This window comes from Pinus tabuliformis, chromosome X (assembly GCF_031772625.1).
Source record: "Pinus tabuliformis cultivar Carrire ecotype Pingquan chromosome X, CPIR1, whole genome shotgun sequence".
Classification (NCBI taxonomy): domain Eukaryota; kingdom Viridiplantae; phylum Streptophyta; class Pinopsida; order Pinales; family Pinaceae; genus Pinus; species Pinus tabuliformis.
The window spans coordinates 78961831-78986234 of record NC_142308.1 but is presented as its reverse complement, the minus strand read 5'-3'; the positions used below and the strand labels follow the sequence as shown (position 1 = coordinate 78986234).

Genomic DNA, 24404 nt, shown 5'->3' with positions numbered 1-24404 from the left:
GACCTGATATAATGAATCAACATGAAACCCAAGAGTAAAGGCATCTTTAACATTATTTTTCCATATACGTACCTTGCCATAGCTGAAGGTTACCTTGAAGCCTTTGTCTTCCATTGCCGAGATGGACACCAGGTTCTTTCAGAGGTCAGGTGCATTTAATACATCCTGGAATTTCTAGCCTTCTTGAATGGTTGTCCTCTTCCTTGATTTCCAGCATTCCTTTTACTTTTGCTACTGAATTTTCCATCCCTTAGATTACCGTGAGAGGGATTTTGATCATCGACATGGTGAGAGTCCTTTCTATCAAGGCATTCCCTTGCATAGTGACCTGCTTTATTGCAGATGTAACATTGTCCTTTTCTTCCACCCTTAGGTCCAACCTTTCCTTTTGATTTAGTCTCAGAATTATTTATTTTCTTAGCATGAGAAGAAAAAGCAGCAGGAGGACCTTTAGGCATGGGCATTTCTTGCTCTTCTACCCTAGTTTCTTCTTGAATGCATTTAGCCATTAATTCCTCGAAACCAAGAATTACATTATTGTTCAGAAGAGTAGTCCTGAACACGTACCATTCGGATGGCAATCCTCCAAGAGTCGTGAGTGCCATTTCCCTATCAGTAATAGTCTCCCCATTAGATAGGAGATCGTTCTTGATCTCAGTGATTTTTAAGAAGTATGTTTGCATACTTTCATCTTTACCTTCTTGGTTTCTCTCAGCTTATTTCTAAGAAACAAAACTTGATTTGCATCATTAACTTTAAATAAACTCACCAGTCTATCGTAGATTTCCTTGGAGGTGTTTAGTTCAGAGATGTAGGCCACCAAGTGCTTGTCGATAGAGTCCCAAATGATTTTCTTTGTTTTGACTTCTCCATTTTTCCATTTGTTCCAGGCAGCAGCGGATGCATTTGATGGAGGCTCAACAATATTGCCTCTTACATGGTCCAACACTCCTAGGTCTTCTAGGGTTAGATCGATAGACATCTTCCATCCGTGATAATCAACTTTCTCACGGAGCTTGTCTTCGGCAGGAAAGAGTGTTGAGGACCCAATAGTTCTTTTAGGATAACCTTGCCAATCTTCTCTTCGGTGATTGCTCTTGCTCTTGCTCGAGCTTTGTCTTCACCTCAGCTCTGATACCATGTTAAGTTATGGTATGTTCTATGTTTATAACAATTTACTTATTTTTCTTATTATATTCCACAGATTAGCAATCACATGTGCATAGAGTAAAGTGCAGATAGAACATTAAATGATCGACAGAAAACAAGCCAAGACAAGAGACACAAGATGTGGCGGCTAACCAGGGACAAACCCCACTATGTGTGGGGAAACCCTTTGATCAAATCTTCTTTTATCTTCAATAATTCAATAGAGAGAAATATAGTCCAATAAATATGATTTATATCAGCAGTAGCAAACCCTAGATCAACAACATCAACATTAGCGGCTTCATCATCAAACTAGGGCAGATGATATCTCACAAACTGACTGTCGGATCGGCTTGATTCCACCATCAAAAGTTGCGGCTTCCAGAGGAGGTTCAGATGAACCTATAACGTAGTTCAGATGAAGAGATCTTCTGGTCCACGCAGGTCAAACTTTACTTCTATAGTTGTAGCTTCAGTTTCAACAACTTCCTTCAAACTAGGGCAGTCGATATCTTGAAAACCGTCCATCGGATTGACTTGATTCCACCACCAAAAGTTGCGGCTTTCAGAGGAGGTTCAGATGAACCTACAACGTAGTTCAGTTAAGGAGATCTTCTGGTCCACGCAGGTCAAACTTTACTTCTGCAGTTGCAGCGCCAGTTTCAGCAGATTCTGGCTTCATATGTGTGAGGGAGAGACCCTTTTTTGCATAGTAGAGAAGAGACTCTTTTCTGCGCAGTAGAGAGAGAGATGTGATGAGATGAGTGAGTCCAAATGAGGAAAAGTCTTCCTGTATTTATACACAATGTTGGTGTTTGAATAGATGTGACTGTTGGGCTTCTGAGCCTACATGAGTTGTAGGTCGGCTTGATAATAATTCCATAATCAAAATAAATTCATATCTCTATGAATACTTATAGGAATCGGATGATATTTATATCAATCCTACACTTCTCGATGAGAGGAATCTAATAAAAATATTATCAGCCATGAATAAGATGACCCACATGAAGTTTGGCCCTAATTGCCAATTTTAACAAAGATCACTATCACAAACACACCCAAATGCCACAACACAAGCACTTTTCACAACGGAAAGTTTATAGCAGTGAATCAACTACTACACAAGACAATTTTTCAACCGAAAACATGTTATATTATAATTCTTAAGACAACAAATGTATGGCTTCCGTACCAGGGATCATAGCCCTTATAACCAATCTTGATACAAGAATGACTAGGGCTTGGTGTCAACAACTATGACTAACAATCTTTCCCTGAACAAGGTACACTTGACTTACGTATTGATGTAGTGCTTCGACAACCCTTTCAATCCACGTACCTTGAACACGTGGCAGGTCCTTGGCCTGCTCTTCTGCTGGCCACAAAACTTCTTTAATTTCAGAATGCTTGCATCTTCAACTATCAATAATGCCAATATCAATCTCTGTTGGCTAGTCCAAGATGATTGAACACAATCTCACACAAACTACCCTCTACCTACTCTCCTGCTCTCCACCTAGATAGTCAACTCGTAGGGTCTTCAACTCTGCCCTCTTCTTGTCTCTTTGCTATTCCAAAGATGACCATACTTAGGGCTCAACAATCTTCGCTCTTATCACTAATGTTACCCACTTGCAAACCATTGAACTAGGGCACAAAAACCAACCCTTTTATCATTGATTTACCAACCATAAAATCACTGAACTAGGGCTCAATCAAGTTGCCCACTAACAAGCCACTTGCTCCACCAAGGGACTGATCTTAGGGCTTATAAACAAGCAACCCTCTTAACAGAGAAATACACCAAAAAACACTGTACTAGGGTTACTCCAAATCACTGTCCAAAATACTTAGGACAGACCTACCTTCTTCTCGCATTCATCAACAAATTACATACCTCTTCAAGACGTCTCCAACAACCCTGAAAATATTGTTTCAATGCACATATATCATTAAGGTTTTCGGCCCTCTTTAGGGCTCTTGTTATACATTAGGTGTGCCATAGTTCGACATCCGTAGACCTCCCTAAAACCCTGCAAACCTCCTCTTACAAGCCCTATACCTCTGCGTTGTTGCTCTAGGAAACTCAACCCATTATCACAATTCTTCCTAGGTCATACAACCGTAGTCCAACATACAATTAAGGGCTTGGCCCTCATGCAAAACACAAAGAAAGTTTTGGCTTGTACATAGAATTTACAACAAACATGTGCCCAAAATTTTTCCTAATCACATGTCCAACAAATGCCTTAACGCGGCTTATCCAAAACAAAAGAAGAGGTACCAAGCCTATTGTTTGATTCACTTCAAGTAAGCTCCTCTAGGTTTGCGGCCATATCAGATTTGTCTTTCCACTGGGATGCAATGATGCGGGCACCCTTGCTCTCGAAGTGCGCTCCGGACGGAAGCGCTCAAGGAGCAAACTTGGGAGCATGTAGCCGAATCACTCCCGTTTGGGAGCGATTTTCAGGAGCACGTTCCCATAATGAAACTTTCGCTACCTAACTTTTCTTCACAAAGACGTTCAAAACACAACTTTTCTTCTAAGTTGCACTGAAATAGATAAAATAACAAATACAATATGACAAGGAAACGACATCTATATATATATATATATATATATATATATATATATATATATATATAATAAAATAAAAAAATCATATTATCATTCATCTTTTAGTCTTTAGAATCTAGATTCTATATTTAAAAATACATAATCATTATCATGAATTCAACATAAACAAATCATCTGTTAAAATTGGTAACTAGGTCCAAACTTCATGTGGGTCATCTTATTTATGGCATTTGATATTTTTCTTGGATCCCTCTCATCCGATTCCAATAAGTATTCATGAAGATATGAATTTATTTGTGTTATGAGATAATTCGTCAAGGTTGGCCAGTGACCAAATAACCCCCATGTGTGCTCAACATTTTAGTATAAAAGGAGGTGACTTGATATCATTCACACACACTTCACTTTCTCTCCACTTGTTTTGGGTTTTAGTGGAAGAGAAGTCTAAGAGGAGGAAGCCCTAGATGCAATCCTAGATGATGCCCTAGCAAGGAAAACGCAGTCCTAAATGATGCCCTAGCAAGGAAGACACAGTCTGCCCTAATCACGTGTAGAAGAGAGGGGAATACTTCTGTTGAGGGATGCAGTAAGGAAGATAGGCCATCGAAGGTTTGAAGGTGACCGAGTGCTGGAAGGAGGGCCGAAATACCTTGCTGGAGGGTCGCAATAATTAGGAACTGTTTTGGGCTAGTAAACTTAGGGATATCCTCCTACAACAGGTTGAGTAAGGCACCTATTAGGCCGCAACAAAGAAAGCATTCTAGCGAGGGTTTGAAGGGCTGTCTTAAGGCCATTTCAGGTGACCGGATTGTTGGAAGGAGGGCCGAGCAGCTTTGCTAGAAGAACGAGGCAAGGATGGATTGTTTAGAGGACGTTTGAGGGTGGGCAAACCCTTAACCAAGTTGCTACAAGCATGTGGAAGCTTGCTGTAGCATGCCGCAGGAATTGAGGGTAGGCCAAGTACTTTGCAAGGGCTAGAACCACCCAAGATTATAGGGAAGGGTCTCATCCCCACAAGGAAGGGCAGCCGCATCACCTTGGAGCGAAGCTGGGCAAAAGAGAAGGCTATCAAAGGGATTGTGATATGCCCTAACTAGGCCTAGTTTCCAGCAAACAAATCAGACCTCAAAACAGTGAGCTAAGGTATGTTATCTATGACATTTCTTGTAGGTGTTGGATCCTAGATGAGGATTGGTTTGGATCAGATTGTTGAACAGTCTGTGGGAGTCAAATTGGTGGCTTGACATAGCAACAATGGCACATGGGACAACTGTGGCAGCATGGTGCAACAATGGCACATGGGACAACTTTGGCAGCATGGTGCAACAATGGCACATGGGACAACAGTGGCAGCATGGTGCAGGAATGGCACATGGGACAACAGTGGCAACATGGTGTAGCGCAATGTGGCAGTAATGGTGCAACATAGTAATGATGGGTGCAGCATGGTGCAACACAGTGAGGAGGAGCATGAAGATGAGGTGCAACACAATGATAAGTGCTGCATTGTGATGGAGTCACCTTGGAGAATCAGTTGAAGCAGCATGTCTTCAACTGAGTTCAGCTACCTCATGTATCATCTTCTTCAAGATGATCTATGCTCTTATTTAGATAAGTCAAAGTGTTGACTTCTATTGTAAATGCAGTATCTCTCTCTTTGCGTTGAACTATTGAAGAACATATAAGAAGAATTAATCAAGGGTTCTCCACATTGGGGTTTATCCCTGGCTAGCGCCACATCTTGTGTCCTCTTGTCTTGGCTTGTCTTCTGCAATTTGTGTTTATGTTCTATCTGCAATTTACTATTATGCTGATGTGATTGCTAACCTGGAAAAGATATTGAACTAACTATGAAAATTTAAATAAATTGCTCTAAGCATAGAACATATCTAAACTTAACATGGTATCAGAGCTGAGGTGAAGACAAAGCCCAAGCAAGAGTGAAAGAGCAATCACCGAAGACAGTTGGGAAAGGACAAAAGGCTCAATGGATTCCTCATCCCTCTTCAACTTCACTAAGGGTGAAGTCGAAGTAGAGAATATTATCAGAATGGCGCAACAGAAGCTTCTGATGGCCTACCTAAAGATCACTTCAATTGGAAGTCTGAATTTAAGGGTGGAAGGAAAGGCAGATGCCCTGTTTGTAATAAGTTCGGCTATTATGCGAAGGAGTGTCCGAATGGTAGGGACACATCACTTGATGATGATAACTATCGTTCCCAGGACATCTTCAATGATCAGAGGAATGACAGGTAATGTAGGTCATCAAGGAAACGATCGACTCTTCAAAGAAAGGAACTCCAAGTATGAAGAATCAAATGTTATTTTTGACAAGATAAAGCAGCCATATCTTATATTGGCCCTCTCCTCCAAACTCTTTGGGAATCTGGCTTATTGATTGTAGTGCTTCAAGGAACTTCATCAGATATAAGGGTGCACTCTCTAATTTGGTAGAGATGGAAATAATCGTGGGATTGTACTTGGAGTCAATGCCACCTATCCCGGAAAGTGTGTAGGGAATGTTACCCTTCAATTGAATGAGGGTAACTCGATTCATTTACAAGAATCTCTTTTATGTACTTGATCGCAAGAACAACCTGGTGTCCATTTCGACAATTGAAATCAAAGGTTTCAGGGTGGTATTCATCGATGGAAAAGTATGTGTTTGAAAATAGAATTTTCAAAGATGCTTTTACTCATGAGTTCAGGGTTGGCAATTTGTATCAAGTTGTAGGAAGTCCATTGGGGACCATGTCAGTTGACACTTCTCATCTATAGCACTGGAGGTCTTCTTGTTATGGGGCCCTACTCGATGTGAGTCAATTGGTGGCAGGGATGTTTGAATTCAAGAAGAGCATGAAGGTTCATATCCGAGATGTACCGAAGGAAAATCTTACAAGGGGACCATTCCCCTCATGTAATAGGTCCACAGATTTGGAACAACCCCAGGGGTTTGAGATTCATGATCGGGAATCTAATGTATGCAGGTGGAAGAAAGCCCTCCATGGCTTGAAGCAAACACCTCGGGCTTGATATGAGAGGATTGATAGTTGTCTGATGAAGCTGAGATTCACTAGGAGTGAAGACGATCCAAACCTTTGCTTTAAGGTTGTGGATGATAGACCTCTCATATTGGCACCTTCCGAGGACAACCTCTTCCTGACAGGTGTAGACACTCTCATTTGCAAAAGTAAGAGGGAGTTGGATTCTAGATTTGGAATGATGAACTGCAAGCTCGTGACTACCTCGATAGATCTTAACTTTCAGAAGTTATGTGGTAGGGAAGCCGGACCTGATGCCTCTGAGTTTCACAAACTCATTCTAGCATTGATGTTCTTGGTGATCTCCCATCCTGATATATGTTTTGCAGTTAGCATGCTCATATTTGGTTGAGCCTCACTGGATTGGTGCCAAGAATCATTTGAGATATCTTCACGGCACAATCTCTCATGGATTGAGATACACTACCGGAAATGTGAAGCTGCATGCTTATTCGAGTGCTGACTAGGCAGGCAGTGTGGAGGATCACAAGAGCACTTCTAAGTGCTGGTTCTCTTTGGGTAATGCTTCGATATCCTGGATGAGCAGGAAGCAAAAGTCTGTTGCTATAAGCACCGCTGAGACTGAATACATAGCTACAAGTATGACCTCGTGTGAAGCTGCCTGGTTGCGGAAGCTTTTCAGTGTGCTGTTTGACACATGATGGATACCATTGTGATCTTCTATGACAACTAGAGGGGGATTCGATTGTTGAGGAATCCCGTATTCAATAATTGCTCCATATGGATATCATGTACCACTTTATCTGGGATATGGTACATCGATGAGCAAGAAGGCTCCATCACATTGGGACTGATATGCAGGTCGCAGACATTCTACCGAAGCCCCAAGGAAAGGTCAGAATTTTGACTTTCCGAGAACGACATGGAGTCATTGAGAGACCCTCTTATGAGGGTCCTATATGATGCATGCATTGAGCTCTAGGAGTTCCGGGGTGCTTGGGGTACTTCTTGGAGCAACAAGCGACCACAAGGCGACTCATCCTCCCCTGGTGGTGCGCTGTGTACAGGGTGAATGGTTCAACCTTCCCTTGTGATACCCCGTGGCGACTTATGGACAGGATAAGTGGTTCAGCCTTCCCCTATGATACCCCATGGCGACTTATGGACAAGATGAGTGGTTCTCTTGTTGAGGCATCCTACCCATGTAGTCTAGGACTCATGGGAAGTACCTCTCATTTGGCCAATGAGTAGGGAAATGGGGTTAGGGACCATAGTAGTACTGATGGGCGCATCGTTCATCTACCGTATTCCCTATGCTAGGATGACCGACATTGATCTGGGATCAATTGGCACTGATCTAGGATCAGTAAGAGTGATATAGCTCACTCTCTCTTGGAACTGATCTGGGATTAGTATGAGTGGTTTGAGACACTCTCTTGGGATATTGATCTGGGATCAATAACACTGACTTTGGGTTAGTAAGAGTGATATAACTCACTCTCTCTTGGTACTGATCTGGGATCAGTATGAGTGGTATGACACACTCTTTTCATATGGGACTGACTTCGGGTCAGTAGAGAATGGTATGAGACATTCTCGATCAATTCTTCTTCTTCATGGTTCAACAAAGTAGTGCTGGAAGGAGGGCCGAAATACCTTGCTGGAGGGCTACAATAATTAGGAACTGTTCTGGGCTAGTAAACGCATGGATATCCTCCTACAACAGGTTGAGTAAGGCACCTATTAGGCCAAAGCAAAGAAATCATTCTAGCGAGGGTTTGAAGGAGGGTCGAGGAGCTTTGCTAGAAGGCCGAGGCAAGGAGGGACTGTTTAGAGGACGTTTGAGGGTGGGCAAACCCTTAACCAGGTTGCTGCAGGCTTGTGGAAGCTTGCTGTAGCATGCCACAGGGATTGAGGGTAGGCCAAGGACTTTGCAAGGGCTAGAACCGCCCAGAATTATAGCAAAGGGTCTCATCCCCACAAGGAAGGACAACTGCATCACCTTGGAGAAAATCTGGGCAGAAGAGAAGGCTGGCAAAGGGACTGTGATATGCCCTAACCAGGCCTAGTTTGTAGCAAACAAATCAGACCTCAAAACAGTGAGCTAAGGTATGTTATCTATGACATTTCTTGTAGGTGTTGGATCCTAGATGAGGATCAATTTGGATTAGATTGTTGAGCAGTCCGTGGGAGCCAAATTGGTGGCTTGACATAGCGGCAATGGCACATGGGACAACTGTGGCAGCATGGTGCAGCAATGGCACATGGGACAACTGTGGCAGCATGGGTGCAACAATGGCACATGGGACAGCAGTGGCAACATGATGCAATGCAGTGTGGCAGCATGACAGGAGTAATGGTGCAACATAGTAATGATGGGTGGAGCATGGTGCAACACAGTGAGGTGCAACATGAAGATGAGGTGCAACACAATGATAAGTGCTGCATGGTGATGGAGTCATTGTGGAGAATCAGTTGAAGCAACATGTCTTCAACTGAGTTCAACTGCGTCATGTGTCATCTTCTTCAAGATGATCTATGCTCTTATTTAGATAAGTCAAAGTATTGACTTTTGTGGTAAATGTACTATCTCTCTCTCTCTCTCTGCTAAACTATTGAAGAACATATAAGAAGAATTGATCAAGGGTTTCCCCACATTAGGGTTTGTCCTTGGCTAGCGCCACATCTTGTGTCCTCTTGTCTTGGCTTGTCTTCTGCGATTTATGTTTATGTTCTATTTGCAATTTACTATTATGCTGATGTGATTGCTAACCTGGAAAAGATATTGAGCTAACTGTGAAAATTTAAATAAATTGCTCTAAGCATAGAACATACCGAAACTTAACATCATCATCATAAATTCAGTATAAACATTGTCGTAATCATCATCAATGATTATTATAACATTCAAGTTGGCACCTTTGATTAAAATGTCAATACCCACTCAAAAATATCAGATTGTTTTCAGAGTCACATCATACTTAATGAAATTATATTTTTTTCTAATGAATTTGACAACACTAACACAAAGGCAACATGAATTTGACTTTGTAAATAGTATGTTGCATAGTATCTTAGTCTAGACTCCAAAGGAGTCATGACAAAAATATTGTTTAGTATCACTGAATATAATGTAAATTTAATCATTGTAAATAACAACGTCTACACATTATAAATTGGACTGTATTCTAGTAGCTATAATAGGAGATGATTTGAAATTCATAGAAAGCAGTAAGTTGGATTTATTTATTCACAACCTAAGATCAGATGACTAAGAAACAAGATACCACAATTTAAGCAATTAAGTATTGTGAAGTACAATACTAGTAAAGAAATGCTGAGAAATTTAACCTAATGCAAAGAAACTGCGTCCACCAACCAACTTTGCGGGTAACAAGTTTATTTCTTGATTTCATAGATACCTTATGAGTTTCCATAACAAATTCCAAGTTTCCATCGTTTAGATCTGTCATTGTTGAAAACTTGTTGGAAAATACCTCTATCATGTCATGAATCTTTTTTCAAGATAAATGTTCACTTTCAGATGAGCTGTAATCAGTGGATATAAAGTCTGCAAAGAATTCAGTTGCATTTACATGCTCTAGACAAACAACCCTGGAATATATTCTTGCAATAAAGTGCCTAGAACACTGGAAATCTGGAAACTTGGAAATGTATCCAAATTTTCTAGAAACATATCCATATTTTCTACAAATGTATCCCAATTTTCTTGAAAATCCTTTGAAACGTTTCTAATCTCAGCTTGGCCGTTTCGGAAAAAGTGAAACGTGGTGGAAATGTTTCCATGCCGTTGCCAAGCCATTTTGTACGCGTTTCGATATTCGAAATGTTGAATGGTATTTCTAGGAGTTGGGGGTAGTGTTTTCGGTAACTTAGTTTTTTTCAAAGAAACAAGAATTTTTGAGTAGGGCAACCTAATATTCAAGCCTATGGCCCTAGCATTGATACGCAATTCATGGTAATGTTAAATTCTTAAAGTAAAAGTGACATTCTCCTTTATTTTCATTTTCATCATTTTACTTAAATTTTTAACATTACAATGAAATGACTTAGGATGTTTGAGAGTGGTTCCAACCTCATTGGATTTCATATGGAGAAAGTAGAATTTTAGATCTCATTCAAAATCCAGAAGACTTGTCAGTTTTTTAGGATTTTAGTTTTGGGGGTATTGAAATGTTTCCATTGGATTTTGTCATGTACTACGGTATGGAACTCGTATTTAATCAAGAGCACCAAGCCCTCTATGTACCTTGATGTTAGTGACATTGGTTGTCGAACTCCTCTATCATGACCCTACTAAAAATGTAACCATCACTCGAACAAAATATTGACTTGACATGCTACGTTTTATCTGTTGAAGAATCTAGGGCATTAAGTTAGGATGAGATTCTTCTGATGATGATAACTATTTGTGAAGAACTTTTACTTTTCTTATTAGTACAATCTTCTCTTATTATTATTAGTGTGTATTTTCTTTCTTCATCAAACAGTTACCAAAACAAAAGAGACAAGAACACAAGATATTGGCTCTCAGCCAGGGCAAAACCTCTCTCCTAGAGAGGAAAACCCCTCTGCAAATTTCTCTTATTGAAGCTTCAATTGACAAATGCCAAACCCTAGACCCTTGACTAGTAGATCCTTAGCACAAGATACAATCTCTCTTTCTTTTGTCCTTCAATCAATGCTTTCTTCTGCTCTGGACCTTGATCCCTTCCTTCGCACTTCTTCCGACAACTGTTGAAACCCTAGGTCTCTTAGGAGACCTCTTCTTTGGTGTCTTCCTTTCCTTCTCTACCTCGCTTGTAAATCTCCCTTTTTCCTTGATACTTAGGCTAGAGAATGAGGCTCTTCTTCCGGTATATCTTCGAGTAACCCTTCTGCAAATCTGATTTCTTCGCACATGTGGCTGATCTAGGGCTTGAAATAAACCATTTTACTTGCTCCCTTCCTTCGCTTAAGGTGGGACCCACTTCGCTTGAGATGGAGGCCTATTTGGAGCTTCTTTCCACCCAAACAAAACTCTTCTTATGCTGCTGTACTTGCAGATCTGATATGACAACAGATAGAGCCTTTCTCCTTCGCACGTGTGGCAGAGATTAGCCCCAAAACAGCCCTCCCAAACTCGGTTTCTACTACTTTTCTGCCCTAGAAGCACGTTTTTGCTCCCTTTTTCACACCTCTTTCTCGACTCTCTTTCTCGCTGATTTCAGAGATAGCTTGATGGTCTATTTGTGAGGTCGAACTGCCCTATATATAGGAGTCTGTCCCTCCTATTTGGGCTGACTTGAGCTAGTGAGGCCGACATGTCCTTAAGTGCACCAAAAATTCATTTCTTTGAGCCGACTTGAAGAGGAGACTTGTCTTTGCTTTGGAGGATCTCTTTTGACATATTTCTTTGACTCTAATACATAGATTTACATAGTGTAACATGCCCTCATGGGTCTTTAACAATTACATTGACTCTTTGACTTTCCTAGAAGCACTTAAACATGTGCTTGACCTATGCAATGAGCAAGAAACTCATTTTTACAAATGACAAAAATAATAATTCTTTTCTTTTACAAGTACAAAGATCAAAATTACATTTATGAAGACCTAACCTAGTTACACTTTCTTCAACATTATCTATCTTATGTTAATGCTTAGAGTGTGATATTAATGACAAAGATCCCAAGATAGACAATGATTTTGATGATATGTAGGTATTTGTTGTAGCAAGATTTTTTTTGGATGCTAGAGGCCATCTAGAGCTTGTTTGTTGATGTATTTTCAGTTCAGAGATGGATTACACAATATGCTATTTTGGTTACGTGCACCCTTACATGGTATATAAATGAGACCTTGTAATTTGTGGAGTTGTGGTTGATGATTATTATAACTACCAGATGATTGATGTTATATGGTTTAATCCATGTTTTGATGCTTTTTATAATTAATTCACCATTTTACATGCTTTTGTTGACATATATGCATCAAAACATATAAAAATATATATCATATAAATTTTTCTCACGATGAATTAGCTTAACCTTGCCATCTTTTTATAGTGCTCTTGGTGTGTTTCATAGGTACCAAGGGTCACACCACATGACCTAAACATTTGGTTTAAACACCATAAAACGTAAGACAAATTTCTTTCATGCAACCAATGCCACATCATCGAAGCCTTTGGTGCCCCTTAGCCCTTTAAGGGTGCCCCACATGCTTTGAATGATCAAACCATCAAATTCTCCCCTTGGTTTCACGCCCACAACTTTGGTTACAAAACCCACTACTTGGTTACACTGCCCACAAAGCCCTGGTGGGTCAACTTCTCCCAAATCCAATATCCCAGGGGTTGTGGGAGTACCTCCCAAGCTACACAAATCAACATAAGCTAGTGGGTTGGCTTGTAACTCAGTGTATCATTATGATTGAAGTTGTCATTTAGGGGATTTTAGGCTAAATTAGAACTCATCCTCATATAAATAGAGGAGAGGACTATTTCATTTTGATCATTATCACTTGTGAACTCAACCTCTCTTCTTTAGAATTTCAGCCTCTTTTCCTATTGGAGAGATGTGATCTATGGAGCAAATCTTGTCTTGAAGCTATTGTCTTGTCTTTGGAGAAGTTATATTGGATTGATGATTGGATTGTTCATACATATGATCTTGCAAGTGCTCTTTTATTGAGAATTTCTGGTTTCATGTCTAATGTATGGAATAAACTGGTAATCCAGCTTAAAGCTAGGTTATATTATTGCATGCATTATGCATAGTGTGATATGTGAATGGAAATCCCGTTGGTGATCTTACATTAGCTCTCCCAAATGACATTCAATCATCACAAAGGTAATAGTTAGGGTTTTGATGCTAGGGCGTCAAAATGTTTTTACTCCTTTGCAAGTTTTAGCTGAATTTATGAACCCATAGACTCTATCAACCCTAGGACTTGGCACTGGCCTTCCTTTGTTGCTGATCACATAAAAATTTATCCATAAACTTTTCTCCTTCTCTCTTACTTAATTCGGCTCTCTTAAAGCCAAGCAGCCATCAAGGGCCTACTACTAATTGGTTAGGAAGGAAAATTTTGGCTGTTGGAAAGGCTAAATATCAAGGGAGGAGTGGTTGCTACAAAATCACCCCCCTTTTGCAGGCATTCATTCTAATTTCATCCATAATTTTCCCTACCCTAGTTGTTTTCCATAGAGTAAAACCCTAATTTTGGTTTAGCTTCAACTTGGGGGGTTATTGAGGGTTTTATGTGCCTTAACCTTGCCGAAATACATTGTGGGAAACTGTTTCTCTACACCTTGACCTTTGGCCATCCTAACTCTCAGCCTATTAATCAAGCCCTAGGTCTTGTGTTCCTCAAATTTGGCCTCTACAAGGAAAGTGAATTGCCTTTATTCATTGAGTGGAGCCTTGCACTTAAGCTGTGTCTATCCCTTAGAAACCTATTGGTCATCTCATACCTTTGTACTTAGAATACCCCTTTTAGGTGACCTTATATCGGGACTCCTCCCATTGGTGAAATTCCATAAAGAGTAGGGAGTAGTAGCTGTGGTGACAGTGGGCTACTACCTCATTGTTGTCATTTGGCCTCGTGATAAACTTGTAGGGTGCCCTTCTTCAAGGCCTACTAGATTTTGTGGCAACAAGCCCATGTCATAACTCATGGGAGAGGGCTGAGTCAAAGTTTCAAACACCTTTTGAAAATCCACAAAATAGGAGAAGATTTCTGAAAGGCCAGGCTGGGCCTCATCAATAATGGCCTGGATTGTGAAGATGTGGTCAATAGTTTACTGTGTGATGCTACGGGCAGAGCCTTGTCTGTCCTTTAGCCTGAGGTGTCTCCGGTCAAGCTCATCTGAAAGCTCCACCTGAATGTCTGTTGTGTAAAGCTTGGCAAAAGTATGTCCAATGATGATGGTTCTGCAATTGTTTGGATCTGTAGTATCCCCTGAAAAGTTATGCAATAGCTTATTAAAAATATAGAAATACTCACTTCTTTTAGATCACCTATTAATCTGTGCAATGTATAGTAGTCAATATCTACTTAAAGTAGCTTCCTATTAATCTGTGCATTGTATAGTAGTCGATATCTACTTAAAGTAGCTTTCTATTAATCTGTACAATGTATCGTAGTCAATATCTACTTAAAGTAGCTTTCTATTAAAAAACGTCTTCATTTTTAAGATGATTACATTCAGATCAGATATATTATTTTTCTGCAAGTATATAGGGTATTCTGTATTTGAAGCTTGGAATAATATTGAAGTTGAATTGCTTCTTTCTCAAACATCTTCAGAAAATGAAAAAGCCTTGCAATCTGGTGATTTTGAGGAATTAAGTGATAACGGGTAGAGTAGCATATGAGCACCTGTAAGCACACACAAAATTGTACACTCTGAAATCTGAAGTCTATATTACTATGCATATTTTTCCTGCATCGCATTGCACATACAAGGAAGTATATGAGAAGGGAGAGCATAAAATAAATCCAACTAATCCCTGGGAAAGAAATCTTACTAAATGATGGTTTTCTTGTACTCGCATGATGAATAATAAACAGGAGGATATCCAAGCTGAAAGTGAAAGTGATGAAGACGATCAGCAAATTTACAACCCATTAAAATTACCTATGGGTTGGGATGGAAAGCCAATACCATATTGGCTGTATAAACTTCATGGTCTGGGTCAGGTTTGTTCCAGTATAGAGGTCCAAATAATTATTTTTTAATTTATGTTTCTTTGATGATGTTGAACTGCAGATTTCTCTTTGCACCCATTTCTGGGATCAAAGTGACTAGATGTGTTATTTATGATCTTAAATTTGTTTAAATTCAAAGTCAGTTTTGTTTTCTTTCTGATTTCAGGAGTTTAAGTGTGAAATTTGCGGCAACCACAGCTACTGGGGCAGAAGGGCTTTTGAAAGGCATTTTAAGGAGTGGCGTCATCAGCATGGCATGCGCTGCCTTGGGATACCTAATACCAAGAACTTTAACGAGATAACTTCGATTAAGGTTTGTTTTATTCTAAGTATATTTCCTGAATATTTCTGTAAAAATGTTTTGGCAAACATTAAATAGCTTGTTAAGATGCCCCGGATATTTTTGTGAAGTCTCTCTGCTGTTTTAATGAATAAGATGGCCTATCAAAAATAAGTGAATGTTTCTAACAATTGTTATTTTTATCACTAATATTTTGGATATTGATGTGGATTTCTAGGAAGCATTTGTATCTCGCATTTTAACAGAATGCTTCTGAATTCTAAAGAGGATAATGAAAATGTATTGGCACATGGAAATGTGGTAGCACCAGAAATTTTAATGCTTTCTTGAAAAGAATAGTGCTTTAGTCTCAAGCATCGTTCTTTGAAGTCAATCTATTCCCTCTTCCACATCCACATTCTAATTGGAGAAAGGGGTCCTATGTTCAGTTGATCCACACATCTAACATTTAAGTATTAGTCCCTCACCTCATCCAGTTCCTAATTGGAGAAGGGGGTCCTATGATTATATGATCCACAATTGTGGTTGATGTTGGAGAATGTAACTAGATTCTGTCTCCATAATTACCTTTGCACTTATGACATGTTTATTTTTGTTAAAAGAAGAAAAATAATTATTATTTTAAGCATGGGTTTCATGGTCAAATTGATTTGTCTTCTAGGTCAAGCATGTTCTTCATGCTTCTAGGGTTTGTCAAGTCAAAAATATATTTGTCATAAGTCTTAGAGTCAAGTGCCATTTGGACTTTGATAAGAAATTGGAAAAATAATTTTAAGTCAAAATGTCATTTTTGTCCATACAAGACCAAGTCGGCTTTGCCTCTTCAAGTTGGTCTTGTTTGGGGCAATTCGACCTCCTTAGATGGGTATATATAAGAGCAGCTTGACCTCATTTGATGAACACATCAAGCGAGTTCAATCTCTTGAGAAAGGAGGAAAATCATCGAAAAAGACAAGGGGAAAAGTCAAAGACAAGGAGAGATAAAGCTAGGTCAAAGAAGGAAATCTGGCCTAAAAACTCCCACATGCGAAATATCAGAGTTGCAGGAGAGCCAAAAATTGCAGGTCTGTTGCAGGAGGCTGAATTCTGTTGCAGGGGCCAAAATCTGAAGTTTGGCCATTTTTGGAAGGGTTTGACCATTGTTGACTTGTGGAGATTTGTTGGAAAAGCTTGGAAGGAGGGCTGACTTGGGGCTTGTGAGTGGACTTGGTCTTGGTCTTTAGGTCTTGGATTTCTCATTTGATCTGATTCTATAAGAAGAGAAGAAATTCTTTCTGGGTTTTCCCCTGGCTTGGAGCTTACATCTTGTGTCCATTGTCTTTTATGATCTTCATGGTTTGTGGTCTTGATAATTGTTTGATGAAAAGAATCTAATAATGAATAATAAGAAGCTAATATAAATTCACAAGCAGTTAATAAGGAAGGAGAATTGTTTTGACTTTTAATTGCTGGCCTACTTGATTCTCCAACAGTTGAGGCTCTATCGTCAAAGGGGCTGAACACATGTCTGGGCCCTGGCTGGCCAATTTGGTAAGTGGACCTTAATTGTATACTTTATCATTTTTTAGAGTCACTTTATTCCCTCATCTAATCCACATTATAAAACCTTATATAACTGACTTTGCCATTTGTGTTGGCTAATTTTTCATTCTCATCCTATCTAGTACATATATTGTTTTACATCACTTTTTTTTTTGAGGTTGCACGAGAACAAGAGAGGGAGAGGGTATCTATTTTTTTGCAACAGAAATGGTTGATTTGATATTAGCAAAATGCTGCAGTATAGCTGAACAGCAGACTAATATATCGAGTTTTCAGAGCGACTGAAGCAAAACTATACTGGTGCAAATATACAGCCTTTGTTAAGGGGTCTTCCCTAGCTATACTATCTTTCTTTTCCATTTTTTTTTTACAATAATAACTTGTAACATGGACTCGTAGCAACAGAGATACATTGGAAAACATGTCAAAACAGATTTGAAAAGTTTCATCTCTCTGCCCATATTGTTCTTACCAACTGTGCCTATTACTGGCATTTCCTGGAGTTGGTGAACTGATTTTGTTCTTTGCGGTGGATCCCATGGATGAATGAACATGGTTCTGAGTCATGTTTTGAAAGCCCAGCAGCTCAGCTAGTCTGTTTGAGAAGGTGATTGCATTCACGTGAAGGTTGATTGTTTCCATTATTATTGTGGTTTCCCTGTTATGTGTCTCTTCCTGAGCAGTGTTCTGAGCTTCCAGACTGACAATGGCATTTTTGTTGGCCATAATTCCTGTCTCCTGAACCTGCAATTGGTTCCTAACCTCCTGAATTTCACATCCAGAACATTTACCATCATGCTTATGGCCATGCTAAATTGTTGCAATCACATTCTTGGCAAGGGGGTCTCCATGGTCCATGTACAGAGCTATGACTTCTAACCTGATGCCTAATCCAGACTGGCAAACCCAAGTGATTCCACACAAGGTATTGCACCAGAGCAGAAGATGGAGGGCTATAATTCCAAGCTAGGGAGAGTTACCTGGCTTCTAAGAAAGCCACCACAAAAAACCACTAGCAAAGAGGAGCCTGCACAGGTGAAACAGAGGCACAACTCCCCAATGAATCGAAGCAATGTCTGCAAGCCAAAGTCCTCCAAAGCCATTATGAAACCTCTGAATGCCCTGGAAACCCAGATGTGAGCATGAAGGAACATACACCCTTAAACCTTAAACAGAACATACACCCTGTCGTCTGTGAAGTGGGTGAAACACCATGTGAAATGACACCCCAGCGTAATGACAAACATGTATGCAAAGGGTCATTAATTTCCTCATGATTAATAAAATTGGTATGGGGACACCGGACACCCCCCCTCCAATTTTGGATTTCTACACATTAGCCTATGGAAGAAGTTTTGTTTCAAAGACTTGGTTGTTCCTTGGTATGTCTTGTTCAAGTCCACATGCTTCTTTGGTCAAAATATCTGCTTTATTGTTTAGGGTTCAGAGGACATGATAGTATTCCATCCCTTGGAATCCTGTTTCTTCTTTCAGTATTATCTGTATGTTTCACACAAAATTATTCTGATTTCGCCTAGATTGTTTCCTGGAACCTTTAATTATGGCCTTGAAATCCCCCATTACAATAATTTCCCTGAACTGTTCAAAATCAGTTAGTTTCAACCCCATATATAGAGCCAAATCCTTAGCTTGATTATTAGATGCTCTTCCTAAACCAGTGTTCAATGGGGACACATCCACCAAGGTGGGGGGCATGCCCTTCATGTTTCCTGTGCTTCAGGGATAGGGGAAACTCAGGGAAATGCATGGGGAAATATGCCCCTGAAATGGGGAAATATATCCCCAAAAGGGAGACATCTAGGCCCTTCCCCAGATTTTTTGTTCAACAACCCATGAAAATAGAACAACGATGGGGATGGAGCCTTGAGGAGTCTGTGACCTTGGTAATTAATGGTAAAGGTCAAAGTGACATTCACCTTTATTTTACCTTGTCTATCCTTTTAGTTAAATAACAAGGTCAAAGTGACATGCACCTTTATTTTACCTTGTCTATCCTTTTATTTAAATAACATTACCATTAATTATTTCAGGATGCTTGAGAGTGGTTCCAATGTCATCAGACATCAAATGGGGAAAATAGGATTTCATATCCCATTCAGAATTCAGTTGGCTTACTAGTTTTCGGGATTTTGGGATTGGCAGGGTATTAGTGCTTCCACTTGATTGCACGATGATGAATTTACACGGGAATTGTTATTGTGGGATTTTGTCATGATTATTTTTGTTTTTCTAATTTTAGAGATTGGGACCTCTATTATAGGGGCCTCGACATCCCCCCGTCTCCCTTGAATTTCCCTAAAATTTGGGGTGTGCCCACATGTCCCTCTTATGCATCTTGTGTTTCCCTGTCTTGGAAACTTGGTGGAGCAAATGAGGTTCTTTTGTTTTGTTCGGGATCATAAACAATCCCTCCCGCTCCTGCTGCCCTTGAATTACCTTTTGATGCACCTTCAAAAAATAGCATGCACTTTTTTTTGATCCTGTCTCCATTTTGCAATATCTTCCTCTCGCAGGATGATCTTCTATTTTTCCACTTACGAAATGTGAATTGTCTAAGTTCGGGCAACCACTTGCCTAAAACTGAGGATATTATCTATTAAGTCCTCTCATCCCGATCCAAACCTGGCCATGACATGCCCTTTAATCCCTTAATTTGAACTGGTTCTGCAATCGAACTACACACCAAAATTGCTGTTCTAGCTGGTGGAATAGATTTTTGATGAGGAATTGTTTTGTTTCGTGCTCCCAACAGACAAATTTCTTTATAATTGATGAATTGATCCAGTGAATTTCTTTATGGAAACCCATCAAAAGTTTCTAAATGTTTCTGGTCACTTGTTCCATGATTCCTGGTGGAGCAAGCATTGCATCACACCGATAAAGGGAGTCTGCAGAGGACAAATTTAACTAGGGTTATCTTCCCTGTCAGAATTAACCATCCTGCTCTCCATAGCTGTATTCTTTTCTCCATTTTACCAAGTACGCCTTGCCATACTTGAGATGCAGTTTTTTTAAAGATATTGGCATTCCTATATATTTGAAAATTTTCCAGGACTTAACACTAGGAAAGAAAAACTATTCTTGATATTGCATGCAGCTGTTCCATTGAAATTTTTCACCTATATATTTGACTTTTCAAATAGTCAACCTTTCCTTCGGAAGCATTTATAAAGTTGTCGCTCACACTTTTGAACCTTTTGGAAATTATAGTTGATGCTGCTCCTAGTAGCAAAGTGTTGTCTGCAAACTGTGAATGATTGATGTCCTTCACTCCTCTTGTGACAGTTAAGCCTTTGATGATGGATTGGATAAATGCTCACTCTTTTGATGGTTCTCGGAGTTCAACCATCAAGTCTTTGTTCTCTTCTGTTGTCAATTGAGTGCTAAACTTCCACCTGTCACACTATCACGTACTATAACCAGCATCCACGTGATGTTTCTGAGGACTTGAGCCATCACATGGCAAAGCGGTATAACCAAACAATCACCACACAAGCGCTATAACCAAGCATTTACCAGAACCTTGGGCTATCAGAAGTTTCACAAAGAGCAAAATTATTTCTGTCCCAGTGTAGCAGACTATAGCAGACAGACAATTCTCCATGGATTAATGCCATCAGAGAGTCAAAAAATCTTATAATGGGAAGTCCACGTATCGCAAGATCCACACCACAAACTCCCTACAAACAGACTTGTTGGTTGATGACCTTTTTCCCGTCACAATTTCTCTGTTAACGAACAATACTGGCTCTAGAACTTCAGAACTTTGGATATATTGAAACTCCATGTTGGAACCTTGTGACACTGGGGGTTTAGTCCAGTATGGACATGTTGATTTTTGTAGCTTCAGAAGGTCTTCTGCATAGGTTGGTGTCTTGCATGCAGAAGAATAATTCCTCTTTAGGTAGTTGTTCAAGAGGAGCAACTAATATGGTCTCCTTACTATGTTTTAATTTGGGAAAAGTACATTGATTAATTATTTGAAAAATGTAGACTTTAATATTCTTCTAAGGCTAAATAATTTAATTATTTAAGCAACTTACTCCGCTGTTGATCGAAGAGAGCTAGGATTTAATCCTAGCTCTCAATCACTTTGGTGATTAGGGATTTGGCCTATGGAGAATTATGAAAGCAACATGATGGAGAGGATGAAGACACACCACGAGAAATTATTGATTCTTATACATCAACATAATCTCTCTCTCTCTCTCTCTATATATATACACACACATATGACTATTGTATTATGTAGTTTTAATTAAATATAAGTCAGCGAATATACTAGTTTCCACTAGTTGTTTTTAATTCAATTTAATTAAATATTAATTCACATTATGGATCAGATTCTCTTCACAAAATTATTCTTGAGGATGGACAACAATAGTTAGGTCTGAAATGTCAACTTTAAAAATGGATGTGATATTACCAGAAAATTCCTCATAATGGTACTGTTTACAGAAGCTTTAGGTTTGAAATATGCAAAGTTTACTCATGCATATATCATGTAAGGGTGAAATATCAAAATGGCACCAAGTACAATACATATCAACAACAAAATACATAATCATTGAGTTTCTAAATGGTCTTTAGACTCTAGAGTCTAAAAAACATGCTACGAGCATCTCATTTTGTCTAGTCTTGTCTTTTTCAAATTTTGCAATTCTAATCTACTCTGTCCTTTCTTTTTTAATGGTGCCATGTAGGGGCAACTTGGCCTCTTATACCAGCCAAGTGTTGTTTCCACCTATGAATCCTTCCCCACCGCTTTATGCATTTCTTGCAATATTTGCAATAAATCTCTTTTTGAACAAGGTCAGCATGGATCCATGTAGGGTCTTTAACTCTTGGTGATCCAGGTGGATGTTGGTGGCCACCCACCTATCCCACTTGGACCCCCACAACTGTGTCTTTCAGTTTTTCAGTTTCCTTTCTTAATTGTAACACAGTTTACTATTTTTAGTAGTTTTTCAAGTCCTGAACTTTTGGAGCCGTTTTGAGGCCCTAAATGACGTTTTTGGGAAAACTGGGAGCAACATGGGTCCATGGACCGATGTTGCTCTTCCCAAAGTTGTAGTCCTTAGATAGATCTTTCTAATGAGCTATTGTGCGCGTCAAACAGAGATCGTATGCCAAAGTTACGACCCCGGGGAGTTGATGTACCAATTTACACAAACGGGGCCCATAGTTTGGCGCTTCATCTCTTAGGGTTAGGTTTTTGGATGTTTAGGGTTTTCCATTGTTTCTCAACAATAAGTAGGCCTTCGAGCCTCATTGTAACACAGTTCAGAGGCATGTAGCCACCACATCTCTCCTCAGAGATAAGCTATCATCGCCCCAGCTAGTTTATTTCCATTTCTGTTTGTAAGCATATTTCAGTGTTTTACAGTAATGAAATGAAGTATTATTTCCTCTACATCTCTGTATTTATGGTTATCTCTGTAATTTGTTGCATTCCTATTTAAATCCGGATCAGTGGTATCAGAGCGGTTTGCTTTTTCTCTGTTTTTCTTTGCATGTCCACAACAAGGTCAGGATATAAGGAGCTAGGGCTCGATTTGGTTGAACCTTTACGAGATCAACCTTGCAAATCCCGATGGCCTCCCATGGCGGATGAAAAGAAAGATAAGGGGGCAGGAGATCCTATCAAAATCTTGCTCGAAGAAGCCCTCGATGACAAAGGAACGCGATGATGGACAACTTTGCCCAAATCCTTCAGCGGCTACCCAGGGGCGATGCATCGACTTTCAACAACTACTCTAGAAATGCCACACCCTTTAAGGTACAAGTTAATTTTGAAATCCCCATATTCGAGGGTCAGATAGATGCAGATGTCGTAGATAAATGGTTAAATCTGCTAGAAGGGTATTTATCTGTTCATGATTTTTCTAGTTGGGAAAATATTATTTTCGCTCTTCTCAAAGCAGCCCCCACGTCAAGGACTAGTGGGAAACCTACTGCGAGTAGAAAGACGAAAGTACAAGCTCACTATTTTTAGCCGCACTCACTTGGAATTCATTATGGGATGCCATCAAGGAGCAGTACTACCCTGTCAAAAGCTATGAGGACAAATACATAAAGTAGAACACGTTGTGACAAGGAAGGGAGTAAGATGTGTCGGAGTTCACAAACATTTTTCATATCCTTCACACACAGTTGGGTATCAAGGATTCTAAGCTGCATTTGGTATTCAAATACCGCGGCTTCCCACACAGACACATCTAGGACAAGATGGAGTTCCTAAACATCTCCTTGCTCAGCACGACGTACGTATATGCTGTCAAGATTGAGTAGAAGTTTAAATAGAAGAAGCGAGACTTTGGACCTGCGAATCTGAAGACCAAAGGACAAAGCTAAGGCGGGGTGACCCAAGACAACCCGTCGAAGCCGCAAGAAAAGAATAACACTGTGAAGTCGAAGAAGGACATAGGAAAGTGGTGTGAGTTCCATAAGAGCCCCACTCACGAGTCACAACACAAGCGAGTGTCAGACCAAGCAGTCGCTGGTGGCAGAGTTGAAGGCTTCAGAATTAGATGCATATTTTGACCCCGAGTCAAAACCCGACAAGGGGGAATGGAAAAGAGAAGCAAATCATTGACGCGGAGCTCAGCACCACTGTTGCCACCGCCAAGATCCAGAAGAATGAGCCCAAAGATCCAGAGGAGGGGGAGCGTCTTTTCCACTCACAAATGTGGGTGAAGGGTTCGGCGCTGCAATTCATTGTTGATAGTGGGAGCCAAAAGAACCTCATTTCAGCAGAGGTTGTGAAGCGGTTGGGCCTACCGACCATAGTTTTAAAAACCGCTCAGAAAAACCGGTAACCGGTCAAACCGGCCGGTTAGCTAGTTGGCCGGTCCGAACCGGCCTAAAAACCCGGTCAGACCCTTCATTTGCCCGATTTTTGGCCCTAACCGGTGAAAACCGGCCGGTTTAGGACGGAACCGGCCGGTTTATGGCATGCCCACCGAATCTTGGAAAAAGGCGTTGGTGGTTTGTGGTTTAGGGGTTTTGGGGGGGAGGTAAAGGTATTTTCCCTCCAAAAACACCCTCTCCAAGCTTTAAGAGACCCCTCTCACTCTCATTTGTCTCACACAAC

The 24404-nt window shown here is 40.1% G+C and overlaps 1 protein-coding gene across 2 annotated transcripts in view; it reads left to right on the top strand.

Annotated features, from left to right (window-relative positions):
- Positions 1-24404, top strand: part of LOC149138454 (splicing factor SF3a60 homolog) — a 145577-nt gene that overhangs the window by 114282 nt on the left and 6891 nt on the right. For both annotated transcript variants that reach the window (XM_089447986.1, XM_089447985.1), the window contains 2 exons: positions 15310-15438; positions 15614-15760. In XM_089447986.1, the coding sequence (XP_089304112.1) occupies positions 15310-15438; positions 15614-15760 (276 nt within the window). The remainder of the gene's footprint in view (positions 1-15309; positions 15439-15613; positions 15761-24404) is intronic.